We start from the raw sequence: 27,162 nt of genomic DNA on the forward strand, positions 1-27,162 counted from the left end.
GCGGAGCCAATCAACAACAGCAGTCTTCTATTCTATACCTCTAAGGGTACAAGTTGTTTATGCTAATTTTTTTTTACAATAGATCTTATAAATAAAAAACAACGAACAATTATTTTTATTTATAAATTTGAATTGAAAGATATTTTATCGTAAAGCCATTAGATAAATTTGATTTGTATCGAAAATAAAATTTTTTTCCATAATACATCATTTCAAAACGTGTATGCATAATTTGTAAAATATTTCTCCGTTTAAAATAAATTTTTGACTACATTTTCAAAGCATTGCAACATAAAATGATAAATGATCATTTTCACACAGATTACTTAATAAATAAGTGCTTAAATCAAGATTTCATCTTGAATTAATGTGTATATCACACCAAACCGATTATAAATTATTTCTATTTCATGAAAACGGTTATCCTGATAATTGCTGTATATTATTTCTAAGTTTGTAAAATTGACTGGAAGGATCTAAACAGCCATGATATCGCTGTTAATAAATATATAAAAATACTACGATTCGTTGCCACACTTTTGACAAAAAATCTAGCAACTGCGAAGAATACAAACGCACACTGAAAAGCCCGTAGTTGCAACAACTATAATGACATCAAATTCGATTAATTATTGTTTATGGAAAATCATGACTAATGATCATGACTTTTACATAGAGACTCAAAGGCCATAAAACACTTATGAACTAAAAGCCGCTCTGAAATTGATGCGTATACATCATTGTTATGCAACCCGAAAATTTACTTTTCGTAACAGATTTTAAGCTACTTTAATTTCACAACGTACATGATCTTTTGATTTTTTAATGTCTTACACACTTATCGGTATCTAAAAATATCGCTTACAAAACTTTTTAAATCAGGGGTCGATGACGTTATTCACGTACAATATGTAAAATTTTTATTCCAAATAATCAACTTTGCCTATTTCCATTGTAAATCCGTTATGAAAAAAAGTGTAGCACCTTACGTATTAAAGTCACTTGCGGTTAAAATCTATGTATATAATAAATATTTCAAAGAAAAAGCCAAGAAGGCACTTTATTCGAAGCTGAAATCCTCCGTTGCTTTCAAAATCATCGCTGCTTTTTCCTCTCCCCCATTAAAAACTAAACTGTTGTTTCAAACCTCCCCCGTGATAGTCAGTATTAATCAAGTCATAGATGTTCAAAATTGGACTCGATGCTTAAATCGGGTGCTCTCCATAATTAAGCTGGTGCGCACACCGAGCTGTAAATTCTGCTCGTCAGATCTGCCTTAGAAGCTGCCGCACTCGCGCAGGACGCGATTGCCCAGTGGCAACGGAGGACGGAAATTGTTGATCACGACACCGTGATTCTCATGGCAGGGACACTCCTCGCCACGAGGAAACTTGCGCAGATTGCGAAAAACGTTGAGTTGGTGATGCGACACCTCGATGTAGCGCTTGAACAGGATCCAGGTGACGCTCTCGTTGCAAGGCGGCGTCGTCAGTGAACCAAGGTACGTCCAGTAGCCGTTGTCATCTGTAAAATCATCAATGCAGACGTTAGTTTTTTTCCTTTTTTCTTCGCAAGATTAATACATCGTGCATAAGCAGATCGTAAAATATATTATGCAAGCTTCCAGTGCAATCGTCTTAAAGTCTTAAAAGAAAAACTGTGACGTGTAAGTATGCGCGTGTGTGTGTGTGTGTGTGTGTGCAGTGCAGCTAATATATAATGCAAATGCCGCACAAAGTCGATCGTGAAACATGGTAACGAAAAATCGAGGGAACACTCGAATGCACCATTTTGTATCATGCTAAAGTTGATGCTTACAGTTCACAAACCTTGAGAAATTTCTAACCGAAAAGCTTAAATTTTTCATAATTTTGATTGATTGCTGAAGTAGATTATTTATATTGAAGCTCATGCTTACTATTTTACTAATAATAGAAACATGTTAAGCCCGGTTCAATGATTTTCTTTTGAAGCTATACATAGGCTTATAAGAGAATGTAAGCGTGAAAACAACAGTAAAGTTGAAAAATTCGATATGCACGCGTGTTTTCTTTTACTAAGAACTGAAGCTCCACCAGCTCATTTTATTTTTGACAAATGAAGCGTGAGTAACGCATCAATTTGCTAACAAGCTTTTATGCTTTTATAATAAATTATGATTTTATAATAATGCAACAATAAAGATCGGAAAATGAAGGTGCTTCCATTGCATGCAGTGTCTTATATCGATCATGCAGAACTTTTTTTAAACATTCCTTTGGGTTAATTCTCTGTTACAAACCTTGCCAATCGCGAGACTTGTTATCGGGCCTTATAATGCGTCCAGCCCAGCGCATGCATGGGTTGATGCAATTTTGACTGGCACTGCTATTGCCAGCTCTACCACCCCGTACTTTATGTGTTCGAAAATATTTACATATAGTATAGGTATATTGTATGTGTGTAAGTGATTTGAGTCAATTGCATTATTGTGTTTATAGGAGGAGAAATACATTTTAAAGATATGTAAGTGTATGTAAACTGCGCGACGCAATGACGATTTGTCACGTGATTCAAAAGACAAAAGGAAAGGATTAATTCTTTCAGATTGACCCAAGGTTACTCAAGTTTGTACAAAAGAAAAAGAAGAAAAAAAATAACGAGCAATGAATAAAACTGCATGCACTTTCTTTAGCGATTCAATAAAATAAACGAGTTTTTGAATCAAAATTCATTCAATTCAATATCGAGGATGTATATTGCACGCGAAGAAAAGATGAAGAGGAAAAATCGAACTCAACAATGGCAAGATATTTTACAATAAATTGCCTTAATTTTGATGCACGCGCTTGCCGTATGCTTCTGTCTTTATGCTGTTTTACAATTACGAAAACATCCGTTTTATGAGGAGGGGTCAAAAGCAGCTTATAATATATGTGTGTATATTGATATATTGCGGGAAAAAATGTTTTCGAACTTACCAGGAAGCAATTTGCTGGGATCGATCGACTCGTTGATTGGTAGATTGTCGTCCTTGTGCGACACATAAGGCAGCAAACGGGCGATTTTTTCCAGTTCTTCGTGAGCTTTACCAGCCTGCAAAAGTAACATGAATATAAAAAGCTGTTTCATTAGACTGAAGTGCGTTTATATTCAAACAACGGCTCTTCGACACGAGCGTAATTTTTTCGCACTTTTACACCTTTGCGTGTTTAATTGCAGCTATGCGAATGAATCATATTATTTGTGTTTTTTTGTTGTTCCCGTTTTTTTTTATCATTTGCACTCCGAAGAATTAGATCCGTCCGTGACATGAAATATTTTTAGGTGACAACTGTCACATACGTACATGCAGACATAGAGGCGTGCAAGGCTAAATTGTATATTCCTAACGCTATTGTTTATTCTTTCGTTGCTCTGGATTAGACATTGCCATAAGCGCGTGTACAGCTGTAGAGTTGCATTTTCGTGCACACCTACAATTTGTCGCCGAGTGACGTAAGCCACCGCACGAGATCTTTCCACGAAAATTTTCTTGCATACTCATAATCTTGCGGACAGTCAAAAAAGAGAGGAAGGAAAAAAAATTGCGCATCGATCCGGCGTACTGTTGTCATTGTTTTACGAACGTTGATTTAACTAAATGCCGTGCTTGGCGTGCTCGAGCGCGTGCCTATTGTGTAATAATACAGACGTCGTAATTCTTTAAATCGTTCCTTGGATGATTTTTCAATTTGGTTTAATTTTTGCCGCAAGCCACGGGTATTGTTTCTCGAACCAACACGCATACATGAACGATCGTGTATAGAGAAATAAAAGAAGCAAAAAAAAAAAAAAAACGATTTTACCGAGTTGCGATCTATAATTCAAAGACACGCAGCGGGAGTGTATACGTATATGATATGTGTAAGCAACAAACGGTGACGCGCTTCATAAATAAGTATACATTTGTTTATAGATGTAGCGCAAGTCAAGGCGAATTAAATAATCACCAAAAAATATAGATGCCTTTGTCGTAAAGACTAATTACCTATAAAAGAAATTAGACCTCGTACAATTCCACAATGACAATTTTTAGCTCGCAATACCGATTTATCGACTAATTAGTTTATATCATTACACGGTATTACACGAGCATGTACTAATGTGCCTTTTATGTACACATATCGATGTGTGAAATTGAAATTCCTCAAACGATAATAGACCATTTGTAAGATAAGCATAAATATTTGTCGATAGAAAAGATGCAACTGTGATGTCTCGTGCGAGAAATGATGATAATAAATGAAAAAGCTTTTATTATAATCACATGGTATTTGTGTATTTGAGGAATAAAAACTAATACAGTTGAGTGTATTATCGGTCATTATGTAAGGCACGTGAGAGTGTATATTTAGTATCTACAAGCGACGCGTTGGAGTAACGCGAATAAAATAGAGAGAAAGAGAGAGAGAAGCCAACCCCCGATTGTGTGGGCTCTGTTATTGGAAGGGTAGGTGTTGCGAAGCTTATATAAACCGTGTCTCTCATATGCATTCTTTGAGCGCATCCATACAAGCTGAAATGCGTCCACTTATGCATGTTGTGTGTACACGTTTTCCGATGACAGGCTGAGATAAATAAATTGCGATTGCGAGTTGCGCCGCGCTCCACGAGGCGTCTATGCACACGGCGTGCCAGCACGAAATTTGCGTCTCTAGATAAGGATATGTAATATTTTTTTCGCAAAAGAGCCGAGTAAATGCGTCGGTAAGTCGTAATCAAGGCCAAGCCGCTTCAGGCCTATCGCACATCGGCACAGTAAACTCGGCGCGCGGTATTTATTATCGTTTCGTTTGCATTATTCGTATATATACGTACAATCGAGTATGTACAGGTCTAAAGAGTAACTACCTATGCATAAAATGAAAGAAAAAATAAACATTTCGATAAACTGTAACAGAGAAACGTCCAATAGACAGGAAAAAAGTCCGAGAGTAGCTCTTTTCTGTTGATTTTTTGCTTTACGTAATTGGAGCTATTTTTACGATCGTCGTAAAGGCGCGCGCCGAGTCAGAATGATAAAAATATAATTAGCTAGTGCACAAATGAATTAATCGCTTCTGTTTGACGACCCATTAATCGTAGATCAAACCGGAAGAAGAATCATTATCTATTGTATGCCAACTTCATTCATCATCGAGCTTTTCATTTTTTAACAAAATGTGATAAAATAATGTAGACGTACCTTGAGAAAAACGCCAAGAACTGCTAAGCCATCGGGAGCCCTGGCGGCTTCAGCGAACGTCTTGTACTTGGTGGTATTCCAGTGCACCAGGTGTAGCTGCAAAGACAAATACAATTTTGTTAGTTTTCGGCTCCGATAATACAAATTTACAACGTTTGCCGCGGATACTCTTACGTAAAGAAAGGATTCCTCTAAGAGTGCAAAACCAATTTTTACGTAAGATACGCGAGTCGGCGTCTTCTTTCGGTCTCTTTTGCCGAGATTCGCTGTCGCTCCAGGCGAACTTTTACGATGTCTTACACAATATTTATACGAGCAGGAAAAAATGCTTGTTATCGCCCACGTTGGCGGCGGACCACCAAAACAGAGTATCTGATAAAGTCCGCTTTCATAGACGCCCGATGCGTAAATATTTTCCTCGACGAACAATAAAATCTATAACTGCGCATGTACACATGCACGGCAGTCACGCGCATCATAAACAACGAAGATTTACAATCGAGGAAAAACGGCGCGTTTACACGTGTACGTTTACAAGTGCATTTCTTATACATTCAAACGGATACGAGTTTTTTTTCTTATTGAGTGCGCCCGAGAATGCCCGCAACAGCGAAACAAAAATTTGGCCACTCGAAAGAGTAGTATTCTTGGGGGCTGTCGACATTTTTCCCCGCTCGTATGCGTGTGTGTGACACAGTGTCACGAGCTTCGTCGTGGAAACGGCAATTAATCGAGCTGACCGATAGAAGTAAGTGAGTTGACCGGCCAGTCGCGCTACTACATACCATAGCACACGGGATTATGTAATAGGATGAGATTGTTAGATCATACACGTGATGATGAAGCGTCGACGAGCGGCGCATTTTTCTCCATCTCTCGTATATAGATCGATGATCTTTTTCAGGTCATTATATCGGAATCACGCCGTGGCTTATTTATATGTGCATTACAAATTATTAGCTGCATTATTAATGAAATCGTAAATTGGAAGGAAATAAATTACAAAAAAATAGAAATTCGTTATGTAAGCCGAGCACAGTAGAGAAGTTTGCACAATGTACACATGTGTATCGGCGATACTACGTGCCGCGAGTCAACGATAATTAGTATGCGCGCCTTCGAGCATTTGATGCATATGCGCGGCGCATAAAGGCTTATCAGGACGCCCAGAATTAGGTAACGCGCGTTCGAAGCCGTGCCTGAATTTTTTCGTCTCTAGCGCGCACTCTGGAAAGCGCGCAATGTGCAACAAAAAAAATAGCCACTGCATGATCAATTTCATTCCATAGTCCGAGAGTTCCAGTTTGAACTAGAAATTAGCGCTGCATATAGCCTCCGTGAGAACTTGATTGCGCGAAAAAGGCGAGTGCGTCAAATTTATACATCGATGTCATAAATGCTGTTTGGCTCTCTGTGCGCCAAACCAAATAGTGACCGAGTCTATATTGGCGCTTTCTACTACTACCACTAGATCATTTCGAAAATATCCCGATGATTGACCTTAAATCCGTCGGCAAAATTTTAATAACACGTCATTTGTGTATTTCTGGATATGCATATAACAGAATTTAATAGGACTTGTTGAGATCAATGTCGTTGTACGAGCTGCCATGATTAATAAAATGAAAAAATCGTTAAAAAAATATACAAGTTGCTTTTTCACATCTCGCATGAAGGTTCACTGCTTTTTCTCAACTCGTTGAAAAATTATAGAAAACTCTTTCCCGAATTTTCGATTTGATTGTCAAGATTTAAGAGAATTATATGATATAGTTATCAAAGGTGATATAAATTACGCGTCGTTATCGATTGTTCACTACATCTCAAATTTAAGCGTATATCATACGATTGTAAGCCCGATAAACGCATAAAAATAGATTGTAAATGACAAGAAACTTGGTCAATTTGATATGCACCAATAATATACGCGTCAATCCGTAAGGTTCATCGCACGACTGGATGTAAACATTATTTACGACTATAATGCTTGAGTAAAAGGAGAGGAAAAAAGTGCTCGGGTAAAAACAGGTTTTGGGAAGCATTTGTTAAACACACGGCGATGAATCAGTAAATTTACAAATGTAAAATAATCGTATGATGTATGTATATATGGGGGACTGGGACGTCATAACGCCTGATCATTAGTGCGGATTCACGCACGGACGTATGAGAATTACGGTGCGATTTAAGCGTGCGTCGCAAGCGCAATTTTTCGATCGATCGATTTGTACAGACCAAGACATGTCGCCGTTTTATATGATGCGACGAGTATCGCGATTACGCTGAATAATCAACTTTCTCGATCGAAGGTTCGAAAAATAACACTATTATGAATAGAAAAAAAGGAAAATATCTCACCTCGCCGGCGAATGCTTGTCCGTCGACGGTGTGCTCTGATCCTCGAGAATCGCTGCAGCCCCAGTGGCAGTGATATTGTTCCAGCTTATAAACATCGTCCATTAGGGGTCCGCCAGTCAGATCTGAAAGACAAACAAGTGATGAATTAGCTATGATTTAATATAGTTTTTTTTCGAACAAAGACATATGCCAAAGAAGTAAGCTATCGCTTGTTTGGACTTGAGGTAAGACCGCCAGACATAAGAGGCGTTCGTTCACAATTCGTTCATGACATAAGCATCAATTGATCTAGAGTAGGCACGTGTTACAAATTCATTTGTGCGCATTTTATTTGGTTTATCGTGAAATTCTGTCAAGTCATAAATAAGCTGTAATCGCGTCGCGAGACTTCAGCTTATGGCACTCGAGTGGCTAGACGGAATGAGGAGAAATAACGTCTGAGAGTCGGGTGGAAAACCCCATACCTCCAATGAATTGAAATTTCGCCGAAAGCTCTCTGGTACTATGCCAAACCCATGCGATAACTCTGCCAGCGCGTTTATGTTTTTCTGTGATTATTTTGGCTCTATTTTTATTTTCATCACCGGCTCGTATTTGAACATAGAGAGAAAACAACAAAACTTGTAGGCTGTGCCGAGCTTATCGAAGAGATGCGTGCGCAAAAAAACAAAAAGAATAATTCATTTGTGATTCACGTTGATAATGGCTTTTAGACCAAGGCTTCGATGTAACAAACGATTGTCTTGCATTTTTACACTTGATTACTGCCCAAGACAGAGTATAGAGAACCGAGCATGCACAAGTGCATGATTTCGATTTTCATTGAAGCGCGTCGCAAGCGCATATCCACCTATAGGACATAGAACTGAACTGAATAAATAAAATGACCAACTGTACATAGTTTTTTAACGTGAGTTGGCAACGTTTTTGTTTTTCGAGTCACGAGTTTTTTTCTTTCACGTATTGTATATATAATATGCGCTATAACAGATCGTTTGTTGTTTTTCTTCGATGATTGTCGAGTAAATAATGCCTGATTTATAATTGTTTTTCTTGCTTAATAAAAATATTTTAAGTAAATCAATCGATTTCTATCTTGTTTTTTCTTTATATTTTTTTATTGAAACGAACGATTTGCTCATGCGTTTCGAATAAAAACAAAGGATCAAACGTGTCTGACGGACTTCCGCATAAAAAGCTCGACTTGTAGAGCAACGAAGAATTCGGTTGTTATCGATAGCAGTCGAGCGTGTCACGTTTTCGCGCGCAATTGAGCGAGCTGCATCTGTGGGATGCGGCACATATTGCCAATCCGCGTCCAGTACAAGCGATAACATTACATGGACGGTGTCAATGCAGGCCGAGAGCTGCGTATACGTAATGATGTGCAGCTGGCGCGCGTAAGCTCTCTCGTCGCTTCGCTAAATATACACCAGCTGGAGGAGCTTTTTAATCAAAAACAATCGACGTAATGCCTGGTTCGCGCGTACGACGTTACGATATTGTATGCATATACTTACAAGTTCCATCGCCATCGGTATCGACCCTCCAGCAGTAGCCCGGATTGACGATGGCACGGGAGGCCGTCGCCGGGTACTTCCATCGGAGAGGCTTACTGCTCAGCGCCTCGTGATCCGTTTCGACTCGATCGGTCTCGATGTTGACCGGACTCTGGCGCGAGCCAGCAGCCATTGGAAATTTGTCGACCCATGTGCTTGGTCCTGAAACACATAAAGAAAACGTTAAAGTTTATTTTACGATATAGCGCATCGATTGACATTCCAAGCATTAACCGGCACCGATGGCGTGACGATGATTTTAATGAGGCATGAGATTGCCAATGCTATTATACCGCATGTAAAGCTACTTCAAAACAGTCGAATTTTTTATTACTGATTTTTTTCAACGAGGCTTGAATTTGAAGAATGCGAAAATATTTTTGATCCATTAATCGCCTACAGGTGATGTGCCATTGTAAAATCCTCTCAGTTCGCTTACGCGGCCTACCGATACGCGACATCGATTATTCGCGCACGTACAAATCGATTCAGGAATTTTAGCGGCGCTTTGATTTTGATACTCAAATTTGAGTATTGTTTATCAAATCGCTTTAATGTTCACCGATCGACGATCCTAATCGTTTGTTTAAAAAAAAAGACGTCAATAATGGTCCCCACGGGGAGTATTGATTACATCGTTGATCGCTTTATATGTAATACAAAAATTTGCGATTGGTCTTTAAAAACCTTGATCAATCGAACTCGTACGTGCTTATATTTATGATAAAGGAATGTACGAGTCTTTAACATTAGAGACGCAGACTGGAGTGGCCATGAGATTGTTTGCTGGGGCTCTCGAGTATATGTACGAATATCGTTATCTTTGCCCGCACGCCTCTTCCGGCTACCTGATTATTTACGCAGGCAATATAAATGCAAAGGTCAATTGGGCTCCGTTCGTTCTTTGGTTGATTTGACGAGCTCCGGTGCATTAATATTTTTTTTTCCTTCGTGTACGCGCATCCTCGAGTTTTTTTTTTATTTACGCCTCCGCAGTTCGTTTTCGCAAACTACGCATGCAAATGCCTGCAGGGCAATTACGTGTAACGCGAGTTTGTAAAATTCCGATAATTTAAGTGCGCGCGTTTTTCTCGGCTCGATTCTGCCGTCCAGATGTCTGGCTAGCACACGAATGCTGCACACGAGGTCGGTAATTGTCTCGACGATACGAAAGCGTTGTCACAAGTGGATCATTATTTTTTTCGAATGACTTTTAAAGGAATTTTTCAACACTGCATAGTTGCGAACTATTGACGCGACAGATAATAAAGCATAATAAGAATATTTTTTCAGAAGTAATTAAACCAACTAATTTAAGACGGAAAAAATAAATATTACTAGATGTATACAGGCGCACTACGAGTGAGGCTGATTCATCGAGACCGCGTGTTTAATTGTATCATTTTAAAAGATCTATAGCTTTACTGACAATCGCAAATATCCAGAAATATGACTGTGATGTACTGTGAGCTCGTAGAAAGAACCAGAAGGCGCACACACAAGACTTGCAAGTAAATATTGGTAAGAGTTATTTCAATTATCCATTGGACACGTGCATTTATGTTGCGTTGTACAAACGCGAGCCCCAACTTGGATTGAAGCGATTCGCGCACGAGCGTTAGCAAATCTATACGATTGGTCTCTTTCATTATCTCAAGCCTCTGAGGGGCATTTGTATACCCATATTGTATGAATCGTAGTTTTTCATTCGCGATAAAGTTAATATGTTCTCTCTCGGTCGCGCGCCAGCGCTTATCGCACGCCGTGAAGCTGTAAAATTTCAACATATACATAACGAACTATTTTATTGTATGCATATGGATCGGTACTCGCTGTAATGCTCCAACGTAGGCTTTTCGGTGAAAACATTTTTTCTATTTCCGAGATCCTATTTGTTCTTGCTATTTGACTTACGGCTCAGGCACTATTTCGTACACGCACGAAACCGATAAAAAAAGGTAATTATCACAATGGTCGACACGCCCATAATACGGACACATGTTTTAGCGCTATTCAAAGAAACCGCAATAGTATGTGAGTTTATTGAGAACAAATAACACACGAGCTATTCTTTTTTTATGTTTTCCTATCAAGTGTACATCGATCGACGTAAAAAAAGTTGATTCCGATCATTTGTAACAATGACAACTACAATGAGATAACACAGTTGCCATATTAATCGAGATAGTGCGATGCAATACATCGTCGCGTAGATTTTTTTGTTCTATAAATATAAAGATGGGTAAGAAATTTGAAAAATTATATCAATGCGTCATGATTTACCGTTCAAACGATTAGGCGATTTTCACGAGAGAGAAGTATAACATGGATCTATTCAGATTTTCGTTGGAAAGAAAACTTCCTGATAAAGAGACGATCAAATATCGAGCCGTCGAACCGAAGCCAAACAAAGGGACAAAGACTTTGATATGCATGATTGGACACTAGGACGGGCTTCTGTTGTAATTTTTCCAGCGACAGTAGTAACGGGTCCTCAACGAAGTTATAAACTCAAATTACCGACTTTAATGCGATTAGGTGAAGGCTTACTCGCAATGACATAGTCGAGAGATAGAGAGAGGCATGTAGAGAAAAGCTGCACTTGCAGCAGAGCAGCTGCAGCACGGCAATATGAAACGACAATGCGAAGATAATGACGATAATATGCAAAGACGCGCATCTCTTTCTCTCTCTATCGTGCCAGTATACACTCACACAAGCCGATCTTGTGTATCAGAGAAATAAACACAAGCTGCGCCGACGACGCGTTTCCGGTAATTATCAAAGTAATTCGATGTCAAGGACGGAGAGCTTGCGGTGCGCGCACGGGGATAGAAATTCAAGTATGACGAGCAGTATTATATATGCGAGGGCGATAAATTTCTGTCCTTAGTTGGAAAAAAAAGAGAGATAAAGGGTAGTAGCTCGACGCGTATACCGAGTACGTGCTCACACCTATGTGGATAGAGTTAATGTCGTTAGGGAGAAAAGTGGAAACACACCTTCGTCATAACAACGACGCACATGACGCTCGTTTAGTGCGTATAGACCGAAATTAATTCAAGAGCTGCCGAGCGTGCTGCCGTCCGTGTCACGCGAACATTGCGTTAAACTGAAAAATAGCCTGCCTGCGTGAATTGAATTAACGAGAGAGCGAGAAGAGAGAGAGAGAAAACAACCTTGCTTTATGCGTGATGTGCTCGCTTAGACAGTAGCAATTCGCACCTATCTCTTGGCTCTTTAGTGGTTTGCAAATGCCGAGTACTTAATACTTATCGTCCGAAACAGAGGGACAATAATAGATTGGAAAATCCAGATAAACATTTATCAAAGCATTTATGACATGGGCGATAATGACTTTATAGTTTCATTTGACACGACGTACGACACAGCGTACACGCGTATTTGCGCATACAAGTCTGAGGTAAGTTCGTTGCGCTTTTCCTCGTAACTCAGCTACGAGAAGCGCCGACTCGATTCGAAACAATGAAACTGAATGAAGCGATCGCGATCTGCGGATTTTAAATGTGCAGGAAGTCGAAAGACATATCTTTTTCAATCATATTCTAGCTCTGCTACGGTACGAGCCCGGAATATCTTCAGTTGGAAAATATCGGCCAAGTTTACCGAGTTTTGCCCGAGTTCGAACAGAGGCGCAAAGTAAGCATAGGAGAAGCGTTACACAAGCGCGACGCAACTGAGGCAGCAAAGAAAATCGAGCTATATTCGTCATTTAAATCGCCGCGTATTTTAAATCAGCAGCGGCAGAAAACGAGGAAAGTTTCGGGGGGAAAAATACGTAGCGGTACGATCGTCGGGCGATCGGCGCAGAGGTCAACGATTTGCGCGATGCACATTCGAAAAGTCGACTCTACGTATAAAATGCAAGTTATGCGCGCATCGGTGGCGGACGACGATGGGCTCGGCGGCGCTCGTCTCTTTCACTCGTCGCTATACTCGAGGCTCGCAGCTGCAACTGGAACCGGTTTTCTCCGGATGAAAACGCGTCTCGAGACTTGGGCATGAAAATTTGCATTCCTTTATTTTCTCTTTGCGGCAAAAAAGTCGCTCTAATGCGACTAAAAATACCTTCGAGGCTTTCAAATCTCGTCATTGAAATCACTCGCTCGCTATCTAGTCCATTAAGCAAAGGGCGTCCATTAGGAAAAGTTTGATTGATATCGATCGGGCAAAAAAGCGGGCAAAAAAGCCGATGAAACTGCAGGATGTATCATAAATTAACGGTTACGAATATACGGAGGGCATTTAATGGCGACGATGGCACATCTTTCCAGGTCGCACAGATTCGATCCGATCCTTGACGATCTCTAAGTGATATTACGGGGCGATTGGCGCGACGCCGACGAATTGGGTTAGCCGCGCTAACTGTCCTGCCGGTCGGCTTGATTTTTTATCGCGATTCGTGCCCCGCGCACGTATCAAATGTATTTCATCGCGTACTGTTCGCTTATTGTTCGTTATAAATCACGCGACGCGAGCCGCATTAAAATATTTTATCGAACGGAAAGAGTATGGAATACGCAACTGCGCAACGCGTCAATTACCTCGTCCGTATTTATAAGTAGACGACGAGGCGATCGAGATTAAAATATCAAATGAATAAAGCATTAGTCGCGCATTAGAAAGGTTTTTGCGCGCGCGCCTTATCTCGGACAGAGTGTAAATGGCCGCCGCTGCTGGACTGGCGAGTTATGTGCAGTAAGACATGGCGAGCGGCGGTCGTGTCACGCGCGGGGTCGAAGCTCCCGAACGACTCTTTTTTTTCTCTATTTACGCGCACGTATAGTGGAAAAGACGATCGATCGCTCACAGCTGAAAATAACCGATCAATCGTCCGAGCCGAGCTTGGCTGGGAGCAGTCTGCACTGCAGCTACTAGAGCACACCTGTAGATATCCACTCGCATATGTGTGCCACGATTGTTTGCACAGCATACATGTGGCTCTTTGTGGCACGAATAGACGAGAGGAAATTATATTAAAAAAACGTGTCATCGCTGCTATGGGCAAACATAGTGTGTACATGGGATGGCGTGCACGACTCGCCGAGCTGCGACGATCATCGTGTTCGCATAATGTCACAATCGTCGTAGGTATGTTGGCCCTCGAGTCGAGTTTCGCCTATACGGAGAAAAACTCCGTTCCGCGATAACGACGCGGAGCAATTGATTTTCTTTCGAAGAGAGGCTTTTCCGAGTCTATTCATAGGATCGTCAGTTTGCACGTAATCGTGATACCGATAATGATTGCAGCCGCGCGAGTGGCTGCAGCGTAGCGCGATAGTAAAACGTTTTTCCGGCGGTACACGTGATAATGATATACGCCGCGTGTATACACACGTACATATATGTGCAGGAAATCCGCGCGCTCAGGCATTTTCCGCACAAAATCATATAAGAACGAGCTGATAAGAAAATTGTGTGCGCAAGAATAAAAAAAAATAGAATAAACACGCGTACATGCATCGTTCGAATTGTGCATCGATGGCAATTGATTTGCTCACCACATGCACTCGTCGTTTTTCCGCTGATTTCGCACGAAGCATGAAACATATAATGTAAATTATAAATTATCGCTCCCTCCCTCCTTGGGCAGTCGCGCGAGTCGCGCTGCGTCTCTTTTAGAATCGATCAACACACAAAATCGATGAAAGTTTATTAAATAATTATTTCAACGATACGCAGCCTCGAGCACATGTACGATGAATGGAGGAAAACACGCGACTTTGTATATAGTATTGCTTAAAAGTAAAAATGGAGAAACGACGCGTTTTTTCGTTTTTTCGTTTTTTCCCCTTCGAAACACGTTGCAAGCTACACGAATATCTGTAATGTACGCTACGATGCGTGCAATTAACATAATTTTCGAAACGTCGGTGACTTGCATCACATTTCTTGACTATTTTAATACATTATACGGTTTTGAAAATTCACTCGCTCTGACCAGAGTATTTGCACGGGGTCAGCCGTGCGTACACAGAGGACACGAGTTAAAAGAAAAGCTAAAATTATGACCGGCGCTTGTACGAGACTTGTCTACATAAAATCAGCCGCAACTTTCTATATCGGACTTTCCCGGACCACACTAGCAATACCTACTAGTAGCAGCAGCAGCAGCAGCTCAACGTAAATATACACGTAAACAGAGAGAAAGAGAGGAAAAGGAGGTGCCGAAGCGAGTCGATGAACTTTATACGAAGGGGCATGAAAAATTAATTATACAGCTTGTTGTAAATAATTGTTGATTGACTTACCATTCTGATTGGAGTAGTCCCATTCCTTGATACCGGCCATCTCGGGGGAGTTTGATGAGGACGAATTACTTACGGAAAATTCAAATCTGGGTAATTGCGTTCCGAGTAGGGCTTATTCCCGCTCGTCTTGACTGCCTTCGTCACAAACGACGACGTAATGGATCAGTGTATCAAAAGCGTAATCGAGTAAAGGGCACGGCTTGGCAGGTCGCGCTCGTCTCGATTGCAGACTTTAACGATGTAAAAGGCAATAAAAAACGACTCTGCACTACTTGGGTGCCGAGACCAGAAGAGGTGTAAAAATCCGCTTGGAACAGCGACGAACAAAAAAAACTTGAGAAAGCTTCGAACTCGTATAGAGCACAAGAGCGGAGCGCAGAGAAAGAGTTAGCTGCGGTGATGCTTCTCCAACGAGATTTCAAACGAGACTGATCCAGCCGGCCGGCGCTGCTATGTTTATACTGCAGACTGCTGGAACTATACAGGCACGAAGCAGCGTCACCAGTCGTCGATCTTGTCAACTGTGTGTGTGTGTGTGTGTGAGCTGTATATGAACGTGAACGCTGCGCACATGTGTGCGTGCGTGGTTCTGCTAACCAGACTGGAGGGGGCCCTTGCGGGGGCCGAATTTCTAGCAGAGGGGGGAGAGCAATCAACCAAGCTATGTGTCGCATGATTATATACGCGCACGACTGTGTGTGTGTGTGCGTGAAGCTTTACCTAGAAATACAAGACATTAAGATGACTGTATATTACAAGCCAGGCAAGTGTTAAGTTACATCGAACTGGGGACTGCCCCACCGCATGTTTTTCTGCACATACACTATACAGTGCGAAGATAAAGGAGTGCGCGAGGCCTACTGCGCACTGGTTTGTAAATACTCGCACGTGCGTTACGCCGTAGCAGCACAATGGCATATTAATATACACGCACGTGCGCGATGCTATTTTCAACCAATTTATCAGCGCATTCAAACGTATACATATACGCACCCACGCACCGCCACATTGTGCAATAATTATGGGCACATCGTGACGCACGATAGCTCATGACTATTAGCTACAATCCAACTTTTTAATATTTATCAAATCAACTGATGACACTTTCCACCATCAAGATGACTTTTCTCTTTTTTTCTCGTCTTTTTCCTTCGCACCTCTTCGATCGCTGTTTCAAATTACAATCTGTTGCATATCTAGCGAGGCATCGCATTTCAAATCTTCATTAACATAATTTGACTTAATCGATCGCATGCATGGTAGCAGCTCGTTAATCAAAAAAATGTCTCTAATTGAGAAATAGTTTCATCGGACATCCGATCAATCATTGTGTCAGTGCGCGGGTCCAGCATATAGCCATCTTCATAGTATCACATTACCTAGTATAAAAGTCGGCCACTCGTGTCCGAGTGAAAGTACGTTGCCGTGGTTTCTTTCCATTCCTCGATGTACGAGTAAACACTTTAAATGGGGGTTACCCTTCGCGAGCCCATGTTTACCGAGAACAGGTTTTAAAAGTTTGTTTCGAGTGCTGAGAGACTTGGCCAAAGGTCTATTCTTATATGTACAGTATTACGATAAAATTGGTGTATTTTCTATCGAGTAATCGGACACTTGTTCACACTATGCGCGTACGGGTTTTCCGTCTATTAGAATTAATAGATAAAGAGATTATTCATTATTCGACTAGTTGGAACGGGTTCGAGAGCAAAACGTATGACGTCATCTTACAATACTAGTTTGATGGATAGAGAGAAAATCTGTATTTTCGGAATTATTCAGCTATATTCTCGTTAAAACACGAATCAAATGGTTATGTAACAATTCATCGATATCCACTCCAGTCTCGTGAGCTAATTAAGAAAACAATGTACTTGAAAATATGCACGCAAAATACAAGGAAATCGGTATCTTTTTTCCCTTTATGACCCTCCGTTGACAATCGACTACAACTTTTTTTTACGCCAAAACAAAAAAAGACAATAAGCCGTGATTTTTCCTTTCAAGGTAATGCTTGCACGCGAAAAGTATTTGTCTGACACGCTCTGGAAGCACGTGATTTTTTTGTTCTGCTTTTATAAAATATTCAGTTGTGCATGTGTAATTTGTCAATTTTCCTCCAGTGACTCGCTCGTTTCCCTCGTCCAATGCAACTTTTCACCCATTGTCATTTATTATTCCTGAAAATCAATTTTCTAAAATATAGTTTGGCAACTTAAATTATTTTATTCAGCAATATTGTCACTCACAATTTTTAAGTACATTATAAGATCATCGTGTTGATATCAAATTAATTTTACAGCAATGGTTTGAAATGGCTCAAGTTTTTAAATAATCAAATAAAAACTGAGCCTAGATTTTTCGGCGTCATCTTGTGTACCAAAGAAATTACAAAGGCTCATTGACTGGCTGAAACGAGTAGCAAACAAGTTACGCCATGTGTGGTGACAACTCACGTATATCTTATCGACCAAAAGACGACATGAATTTACCTATTCAGGCTTTACTCGGCTGATCTAAACTTTTTCATTGTATAATGTGCCCGACGAGCCTCCAATTTACGAGAATAATATTTGTAGATGGAACTGATTAGTTTGACGGATGGGTTTTACGCCTCCCCGCTGTCTGCACCTTTCTTTAAATCGATTGATCTCCAACACAATCTTACTCATGGTATAGGCTTTTGTATTATGCCAATTGTACAATCATTTATTTTTCTACAAACCTCGTAAATTTTTCAATTTTCTTAAGAAACTCGCCAATGACAAATAACAGCGAAAGGTTTCAAAAGATAATTTCGCTGTTTTCTGGAAATAACTATATAATGCAAGAAAAGTCGTAAAATGTAACTTTTACAAATTGAATGCTATTTTACAAATTTTGCATTTAATAAGAAAGCATATTTTTTTACTTTTTTATACTTCTTAGGATATGAAACAACTACTTTATAATTTGTGATGCAGCGAAACTCTAAAGTTCAGCCTAATCAGCAAGATGAAAAAAGTGCTTGTTATAAAACTATTTCATCATCATTATATATTTTTATCTTATAAGGGTGTCGCATGGTTTAACTTTCCTCATGAATTGCGTTCCAGCGTCTCTATAATTAAAACAATTTTTGTTACTTTTTCGAAAACTTGTAATCATTTAAAAATGATTAAATGTATTAATTCAACAAAAAACAATTTATATAAATATTAGTAACATTGTTCATCAAATAATAAATTCAATTTTTAAGTATGTTATCTCTTCGTAAAAGCTTCTCTTACAAAAATGACATTTGGATGAACCATGAAAGATGATACCTAATTAGATAAACTTGCATCAGCCATTTGTAATGGATCCACAGATGTGTTTGGTACCTTAAAAAATAATAGCCAATAATAGAAGTGTAGAGTATCTGACATCCGATCCGTAGAATCATGCTGACGTAAGGTCAAATAATACATTTTTGAAAGAAATCGAATTTTTGAGTATGACTATCAATGAGTACTTACGGAAATAAACGTTCTATATAAACGGGCCAAGCATTTTTATTGGTAGAGTGGAATTGCCTGTTTCGCGTTTATGGATTCATTTAAATTTTGTGAGATGAGCAAATTCTTGGACATTTACAAAAAATATGAATTTCATTAGACAGTTTTAATTGCATATTAGATGAGCACTTTTTTGCATATTAATTTGCAGCTAGAATAATTTCAACATCTTCAATTGCCTTTTGATAAATTTTATAAATTGCCAATTTTAGTTCAGAGCTTGAAAGTACATTAAAATAAACAATTTTCACTTTATATTTTTAAAAAATGTTCCTTTCTCTTTTCAATACATTTTTTAAAATCAAACTTTAATTATCTGATTAATATTTTGTTTGTGTGCTTTTTCTTCTTTTCAGTTTTCTGGAAGATTGGCTTTTTCTTCAAATTTGTTCATTTGTTATAACTTTCAGAACTCACCATTTAAAATAGCATCCATTTTGTTAAAAAAATATGCATGGCATTTTTGAGTTTTTTGTTTTTTCTCTTAAAAAAAATGTCTCAATCGAGAACTTTATGACTACTGTGCTACACATTTTTTTGAATAAATAGTTTGAATATTAGGTATATATCTACATCATCAACAGACTCTTATTTTGACGTACTTATAAAGTCTTATTTGATTGGATATTTTTTATTCTCTAAAGTTAATTTTTTTCTCAAAGTGTATTATTTGTTCTTTTAAAACCTATCCAATAGCCATCCCTACATCTATGTCATGTGCTTATTGACTCGCAGAAGCTACAAGAACAGTTCATAGAAAACTTTTAACCTGCGTCTATCATGAATTTCTTTTAATTATACGATAAAATTTGCAGTATTTAGATGCCGCCCTGAGATAAATACTTCAGAAAAAAATTATATTTTGACCGAAAGTAATTTTTACTATGTTACCCCGTTAAATTTTAGAAGAATTATTAAATGAGACGTTTTTAAAATTTATTTAATCGTAAAAAATAAAGTTTGAAGGCATACAAGTAGGTTCTGGTAACTAAAGGAAAGTTGAAATTTTGTATCTTGCTATAAAGACATATTATGGTGTACGTACAGCACCAAATACAAAATTTAAGATAAATAAATACATGGGAATTTAAAAAGTATTAATATCCCAAAATTAGACTTTTTAACCTTTTTCGGAAAATCTCATTTTAAAAAAAATATGAACACATCGAAAATCGATCATCATTTCTACCAGAGGCGTATTTTTAATGTAGTCAAAAAATAAATAAATAAGTAAACAAATAAAAAAAGAGAAATATGTACAAAGTAAAACTTTTTCGAAAGTATTTAAAAACTAGATATTTTATCCTACATCAAATGAATTTGATTATGGCCTAGAAAATTATCAGAATGTAAATCAGTATTGATGTCGAACATAATATTATTTTAGCTGTTTTAATTGTTCTTATTTTATTTACATAGCAATTTACTCTGCAGGTAGTGCATCTACAACTATAAAGACAATCGTAATTTTCAAGGATAAACGATTATGAAACTTTTTACATCAACACTTATCAGCTTGCGTTTCTAATTTTGCAAAAATTTTCGATTTTACAGGAAATGAAGAACTTTCCTATAGTAAAAAAAAAATTTATCCATTCACGATTAAAATGAAAGATAGTAGATGTCACGGTATTCGCGTGCCGTTTGCCGAATTGGCACTTTTTGTGGCGGCGAGCTCGGGTGACTCGGTCAGTACACGAAGATAGACTGTAGCATTAACAACTATCAATAATACGAAGTTGACGATCTACTTGTCAGTATACTTATTTCACCTCTCCTCCTCTCATCCCGTTAACTCTAAGCTAACGACGACGGACGGAACCCTAATTACGACCCCCGTGACATTCTGAACACTTTGTAATATTAGATTTATTCGCAGAATTACGAATTATTTGATTCAGACTTTTTATAGCTTTTTTCATTCACTCTTTAGTTCTTTTCTACACAAAAATGTTGTGCAAATTTTCCTTTTGATGTGGAAAATGTAAAATTTCAAGAAGCTTTTTATTTTATTATCATTTCATGAAAATATTTTTTATTATCATTTCATGAAAACTTTTTACTATCATTTCATGAAAAAATGTACATAATTCTCTAAACGATCATATTAAAAAATGAAGAGACGAAAAAACTATTTTGAATTTGCCGCTTACTTGCTAGTTGACATATGTAATGCTTCAGTTGGGTGGCGCGCGGCAATGCTGGCCGCACGTGTTGGCAGATTTTTTTAAGACATTGCCAGCCAGACCGGCAGTAGTCTATCAGAACATCTCAGCTTTTTAAAACTTTGTGACGATTATACCACGTGTTTTGTTAGTTCAATTCGATTGTAAGTAAGCCGTAAATAAGAAAAAAAAAGAAATATGCGTAAAAGAAGCGCTAAACAGGCTGCATTAGTGCCACAAAAGAATGAGGTAAACTTGTTGATTTACTACTTATATATCTATAGTTATAAAATTTCATTTTTCATTTATCACTTCCATAAATTTTTTTACTCAAATATATGTTTATTTATTCACAGACACCTGTGATTAAAGATAAAATTGAAAATAATTCGGCTGGTGAAGAAGAATTTAGCTTTAGGGAATTTGATAGTGATGAAGAGTACGATGACCATAGCGAACAAGATGATTTTTATGACAGTAGTGATGAGCAAGAGGGCGATGATCAAGAACAAGACTACGATGACGAAAGTGATGTAGAAGAAGACGACGATGAAGACGACGATGAAGACGACGATAAAGATAACAGTGAGGGTGAAGCTGACTCTAATGAAGAAACTGAAGAGGAAGAACATGAAGTCAGTGGAGAATTTTCAGACCAAGAGGACAATTTGAGCAATGTCACAGCATCTCTCAAAAAGTTGAACAATGTTCAAAAATCCAAAAAAACCATTCGAGATAAGCAACCCAAAACAAAAGTCCCCTACAGTGCAAAGAATGAAAAAGTTTCCATTGTCGAGCAAACTAAAGCCAAACAAAATAATGATGATAAAGCTGAAATTGTAAAAGCAAAGAATGTCAGCAAAAATAACACAGAAGTTGGTTTAAAAAATCAAGTTGCATTAAAATTGGCTGAAAATCAAAGTGAAAGAGATGAATATGCAAGTGATTCTTCCGATGAAGAAGATACTCGAAATACTGTAGGTAACATTCCCATGAAATGGTACGATGGGTATGAACACGTGGGTTATAATTGGGATGGAAAAAAAATTTTGAAGCCTGAAAAAGGAGATCAGCTTGAAAATTTCTTGAAACGCATGGAAGATCCTGATTTTTGGAGAACTGTCAAAGATTATCAAACAGGGCAAGATGTTGTTCTTAGTGAAGCTGATATTGAACTTATCACAAGAATACAAAAGCAAAGAATTCCTGATGCTCAGTTTGATGAATATGCAGTGAGTGACAATTCTACATTAACAAAATTAAACTATAATTTATAATAATTGATTGTAATTTACTACGTTTTGATTTATTTTTGATTCATTATAGCCTTGGGTAGAATGGTTTTCTTCACAAGTCATGAAAACTCCACTCAGGCAATTTCCTGAGCACAAAAGATCATTTCTTCCATCAAAGAGTGAAGCTCAAAAAGTTTCAAAACTGGTTCATGCTTTGAAAATGGGATGGATTAAGTCGTCAGCTCAGTTGAGGAAAGAAAGAGCAGAGAATAATCCAAATGAGCAACAGTTTTACATGCTATGGAAAACTGATGATCAAGCAGAAGAAATGAGAAGAATTCAAAAGCACATTCCAGCACCAAAAAGATTTTTACCTGGACACGCTGAGAGCTACAATCCTCCTACTGAGTATTTGTTTGATAATCGAGAGATAAAAGAATGGCACAAACTTAAATCACAACCTCATAAAAGGAAGCTTCATTTTGTTCCTCAAAAATACGATGCGCTGAGAAATGTACCTTCTTACCCCCGGTATATTAAGGAAAGATTTCAAAGATGTTTGGATCTGTTTTTGTGTCCAAGAGCTATAAAAATGAAGTTGACTATTGAACCAGAGGAACTAGTTCCTCAATTGCCAAGTCCCAAAGATTTACAGCCATTCCCAACCACTCAATCCATTATTTATAAGGGGCATACAGATATGGTGAGATGTATGACTGTAGAAGCATCTGGTCAATACCTTGCTACTGGAGGTGATGATAATACTTTAAGAGGTAAGGGTTTCTACATCTTTATTATAAAAGCAAAAAGTTGTTCAAGTATCACTTTTTTGATTCATTCTCAATTAAATTGATTATTCAATTAAATTTAATTTTCAGTGTGGGAAGTATCAACTGGAAGATGTTTGAAAGTAGTGGATTGTGGCGGAGTAGTAAGAAGTGTTGCCTGGTGTCCAAATCAAAATTTACCCTTAATTGCTGTAGCAGCAGATGAGCAGGTACTGCTGATTAATTCTGGCGTTGGAGATCATTTGATTGCAAAGAAAGCAGACAAGCTTTTAGAAATTATTCCTGAAACTGATTCTATAGGTAATATGAGTTGTACTGTTTATTTCAAATATTAATTTCAAACATAATCAGATTATTTAATGCTGAGATAATATTTTACAGTTTCTGAAAGAGTTAAAGCTGCTGTACAGTGGCAGCAAATCACTGAAATAGATAATCCAGACCAATGGAAAAAAGGTATAAGAATTGTTTTGAAACATTTCAAAACTGTGAAACAAGTGACCTGGCATGGCAAAGGTGACTACTTCTCTACAGTTATGCCAGATGGTCAAAATAGATCAATTCTCATTCATCAGCTGTCAAAGAGAAAATCATTCATTCCTATTGGTAGACCAAGAGGACAAGTTCAATGTGTACTGTTCCATCCAATCAAACCATTTTTCTTTGTGGCCGTAAGTGTCAATCCATGTTTATTGCATTTTACTACTATTTTCATCAACATACAATTACGATTTTACAATTTAAAATTTTTAGACTCAAAGACATATCAGAATTTATGATCTTACTCAGCAAGAAATGATAAAAAAACTCTTGACAGGATCTCAGTGGATTTCTTCCATGTCCATACATCCAGGTATGAAAATAATTACAAGGAAAATAAATATTATAATTATAATAAAATTTACATTACATTCATATTTATTGATCAGGTGGTGACAATTTAATTGTTGGGACATACGATAAAAAATTGCTGTGGTTCGATTTAGATTTGAGCACAAAGCCATATCAAACACTTCGTCTCCATGGTACAGGAATTCGAGGAGTAGCATATCACAAACGATATCCTCTGTTTGCTTCAGGGTCAGATGATAAGTCATTGATAGTGTGTCATGGCATGGTGTACAAGTAAGTGCTAATAACTATAATAACATGTTTAAAAATTCTTGTTTGGCAAAAATAACATAATGTTCAATACTTTTCAGTGATTTACTGCAAAATCCGCTTATTGTGCCTCTAAAACGACTGTGCGATCATGAAACATTCGATGATTTTGGGATTTTGGATGTTATATTCCATCCAATTCAACCATGGGTCTTTTCTGCAGGTGCAGATTCAACTATACGTTTATACACATAAAACAAACACAAAAACTTTTGTATTTTTGTACATAAAACTATTAAAATAGGAAGTTTAGTTTTAAAATCGTTTGAAATGAATATTTTGTAAAAGTTGGAATATGGTTTTTTTTGTACATTTGACCGATTTTGTTACTTGAATAAAATATCAATTTGTGCATATATTTCACTAAGAATACATTTCATGGTCACACTTATACATTCCCAAAAATTGTCATTATCAACATGAGCTAATTAGTGCTCAAATTATAATTCCATTATGAATCAATTCTGAACTAGTTTGAATAGAAACTATCTGATTTAAAATAATCTGTGATAAAAATATTTACTAGTAGAAAATTAAATTTAGCATAGTCTATTAGAATTGTAGCTGCACTAAAATCTATTGTTTTTGATGAGCACTTGAATTTTTAGTCGGCGAATGTCCTGGACATTGCCATTCCGGTTCGCCGCAATCGCACGTTCGAGTTGCATGACGTATTTGAAATACCGTAACTATTCGACTATCGTCATCAAATTTACAAGTGATGTGCAGGTCATGAATAAGAAACGTGTAAAATTGATTACCATAACGTTGCCGTAAATAAACAGACCTAGGATCTTCTTTCAAAACGTTTTCTACAGCTTGTTTCTTTTCAACACACTTATCTTTTGCTATTTCCCGAAGTTGCATCAAAGACCGTTCATTAAAATTAACATTTAAAGGTGCACTATGATCTTGAGATATCCAATCAGGCACCCGAATGGCTTCATCGTCGATATTTGAATTAGCTGCTCTTGAATTACCATGGAAAATTTGATTAATGGTAGTTCTGTTTGTAGATAGTGTTTGAGCGTTTTGTTGAAGATCCAAACCTTCTTCGCCATCTGGTGCTTCACGCATATCCATTCTGATAGGTGAAGAAGAAGGTAAATTGTTTAGCCCTAAGTTGGAAACGTGTCTAGAGATTAGATTTATGTCTGCATTACACCCTGAATGTGGCCCATCAGCACCATCCATTAGTCTGGAATTTCTAATATTGAATTCAGATTGGCTATTCAATTCTGAGCTTGAAATATTATAACTAATAGAATTAGAGTTATCACTGTTATTCATGATAGCTTCTAGCTCTCTATCTTCTAGACTATTAGCACCTTCTGCATTGTCAGAAAAATTACTGCTCAAATTTTCAACATGATTTGTTTCTGTTGACTCCAAATTTGTCATTTCTCCTGTAAAATTAGACGCAAATACTCTAGAAGATGATGCAGTACATGGAGGAAAATTTTGATCTTTCCTCAAGTGAAAGTCATACAGGCTTGTATCGACATTTTCATTGGGGTCTTCATTACTCAAAGATCTAATATTTTTTACATCCATATCACTGTCTTCTTTTGATTGTACAGCTTGTAAAACTCTTTCTACATTTGAAGGATTGTCATATTGTGGAATGTATGGTTTTATATCTAGAACCGGCGTTTGATCTACCATGTCAACCCCTTCAAAATAAATAGTGCAGTCTTGTATTTTAATTATTTTCACTAAACTCAAGCCAATAGGGCAGGGACGATGGGGGGATCTAGTTGAAAAAACTCCAGTTTTTACTCCATTCAATCTAGGAGGAGCAATTTTAGCTCGGACATGATTAGATTCATTTCTATGAAAGTGGAACAAAATCCTAAAAAAAATTATAGTAAATAATTCATAATAGTTTTATATTTTGCATTATATACACTAACCACATGTGGGAAAATTGTTCCAATCCCTGCAGAGCATGTTCTGGATTAGTGAAAACATTTTTGTTCAACACAATTTTTCCAGGGGCTTTACTGCAAATGACAGGCTGTCGTGGAGTGCCCCTTTTACTTGGGAACCAAGTAGAAATGGTACCAATGGCTTGACACTGGAGAGTTTCTTTGTCTAAGCTTACATTATTGCTGGCAGGTTCTGTACTGTTGCATGAATCAGTGATTGGAATATTTCCTAGAAGTTGTTTAATTTTAACAACTTCTTTTTCATGACTATACCGAAGACCTTTTATCTGTTGCCTGTTAAAAATTATTCATATAGTAAAAAATGAAAGCAACAAAAAATTAATTTAAAAAAATGAAGCTAGCATGTTGTAATAGTAATGAAAACCTTAAGTTATTTATTTCTGTTCTCGCTATTAATAACTGTTGCATCAAGTACTTGGGGTTGGATTCCAAATTTTGGTAGTTTTCTTCCATCGTCAATCAGGGTCATACAAACCATTCGTCTGTAAAAAATCTGCATTCATAGACAGCTATCGATGAAAACTGTGTACTTCAAATACGTAAACATTCAAAAGTTTGAACGATAGAATGTTCGATTTAAAGATCTATTACAGATTCACGAATTACTCAGTGCAAAAACGTCTGCAACTGAGACGTGCTGTGCACCTGCGCGTCATTGCGCAGTGGATAATCAAGACAAGAACCAACTATTTGAATCAGTGTTACTAAGTCCTACTAACAGTAATTAAAGGATAAACATAATTTGAGGAAAATATATAATTAAAGCTGCTGCCGCGGAAAGATTCTCTTTTTTCGGAATACCACTTTTTAAACTATTAGTACATAGTTGTAAAAAAAAATTATTGCAAAGCGTTTGGCTACTTTGAAAATTTTTAGTAAAATTTATAAATGACCATTAAAACTCATTTATAGCAAGTGACTCAATGCCAACTG

At 37.7% G+C, this 27,162-nt stretch overlaps 3 protein-coding genes across 4 annotated transcripts; 1 reads left to right on the forward strand and 2 right to left on the reverse strand.

Annotated features, from left to right (window-relative positions):
* Positions 1-25: 25 nt before the first annotated feature.
* Positions 26-15,851, reverse strand: LOC106660565 (carbonic anhydrase 2). 2 transcript variants are annotated; one of them, XM_014383581.2, is made up of 7 exons: positions 15,396-15,851; positions 9,085-9,285; positions 7,565-7,686; positions 5,207-5,302; positions 2,961-3,075; positions 2,282-2,392; positions 26-1,524 (listed from the first exon to the last, which is right to left on the reverse strand). In XM_014383581.2, exons 1-7 carry the CDS (start codon positions 15,433-15,435, stop codon positions 1,277-1,279), a joined length of 933 nt encoding a protein of 310 aa, XP_014239067.1. In that variant the 5' UTR covers positions 15,436-15,851; the 3' UTR covers positions 26-1,276. The 2 variants fall into 2 exon arrangements, with proteins under 2 accessions (XP_014239067.1, XP_014239068.1); XM_014383582.2 differs by lacking the exon at positions 2,282-2,392 and having other exon boundaries at positions 15,396-15,849.
* Positions 15,852-21,159: 5,308 nt separating this feature from the next.
* LOC106648092 (ribosome biogenesis protein BOP1 homolog) lies at positions 21,160-24,539 on the forward strand. Its single transcript, XM_014364771.2, has 8 exons — positions 21,160-21,345; positions 21,453-22,328; positions 22,423-23,104; positions 23,210-23,419; positions 23,501-23,790; positions 23,873-23,972; positions 24,049-24,244; positions 24,322-24,539. The coding sequence occupies exons 1-8, from the start codon at positions 21,295-21,297 to the stop codon at positions 24,473-24,475; spliced, it is 2,559 nt and encodes an 852-aa protein (XP_014220257.2). The 5' UTR covers positions 21,160-21,294; the 3' UTR covers positions 24,476-24,539.
* Positions 24,540-24,553: 14 nt separating this feature from the next.
* LOC106648093 (tRNA (adenine(37)-N6)-methyltransferase) lies at positions 24,554-26,843 on the reverse strand. The gene is made up of 3 exons (XM_014364772.1): positions 26,594-26,843; positions 26,194-26,502; positions 24,554-26,132 (listed from the first exon to the last, which is right to left on the reverse strand). Exons 1-3 carry the CDS (start codon positions 26,680-26,682, stop codon positions 24,857-24,859), a joined length of 1,674 nt encoding a protein of 557 aa, XP_014220258.1. The 5' UTR covers positions 26,683-26,843; the 3' UTR covers positions 24,554-24,856.
* Between the last annotated feature and the right edge of the window lie 319 nt (positions 26,844-27,162).

The sequence above is a fragment of the Trichogramma pretiosum genome, unplaced genomic scaffold, assembly GCF_000599845.2.
Source record: "Trichogramma pretiosum strain Unisexual culture from Peru unplaced genomic scaffold, Tpre_2.0 scaffold27, whole genome shotgun sequence".
Classification (NCBI taxonomy): Eukaryota; Metazoa; Arthropoda; class Insecta; order Hymenoptera; family Trichogrammatidae; genus Trichogramma; species Trichogramma pretiosum.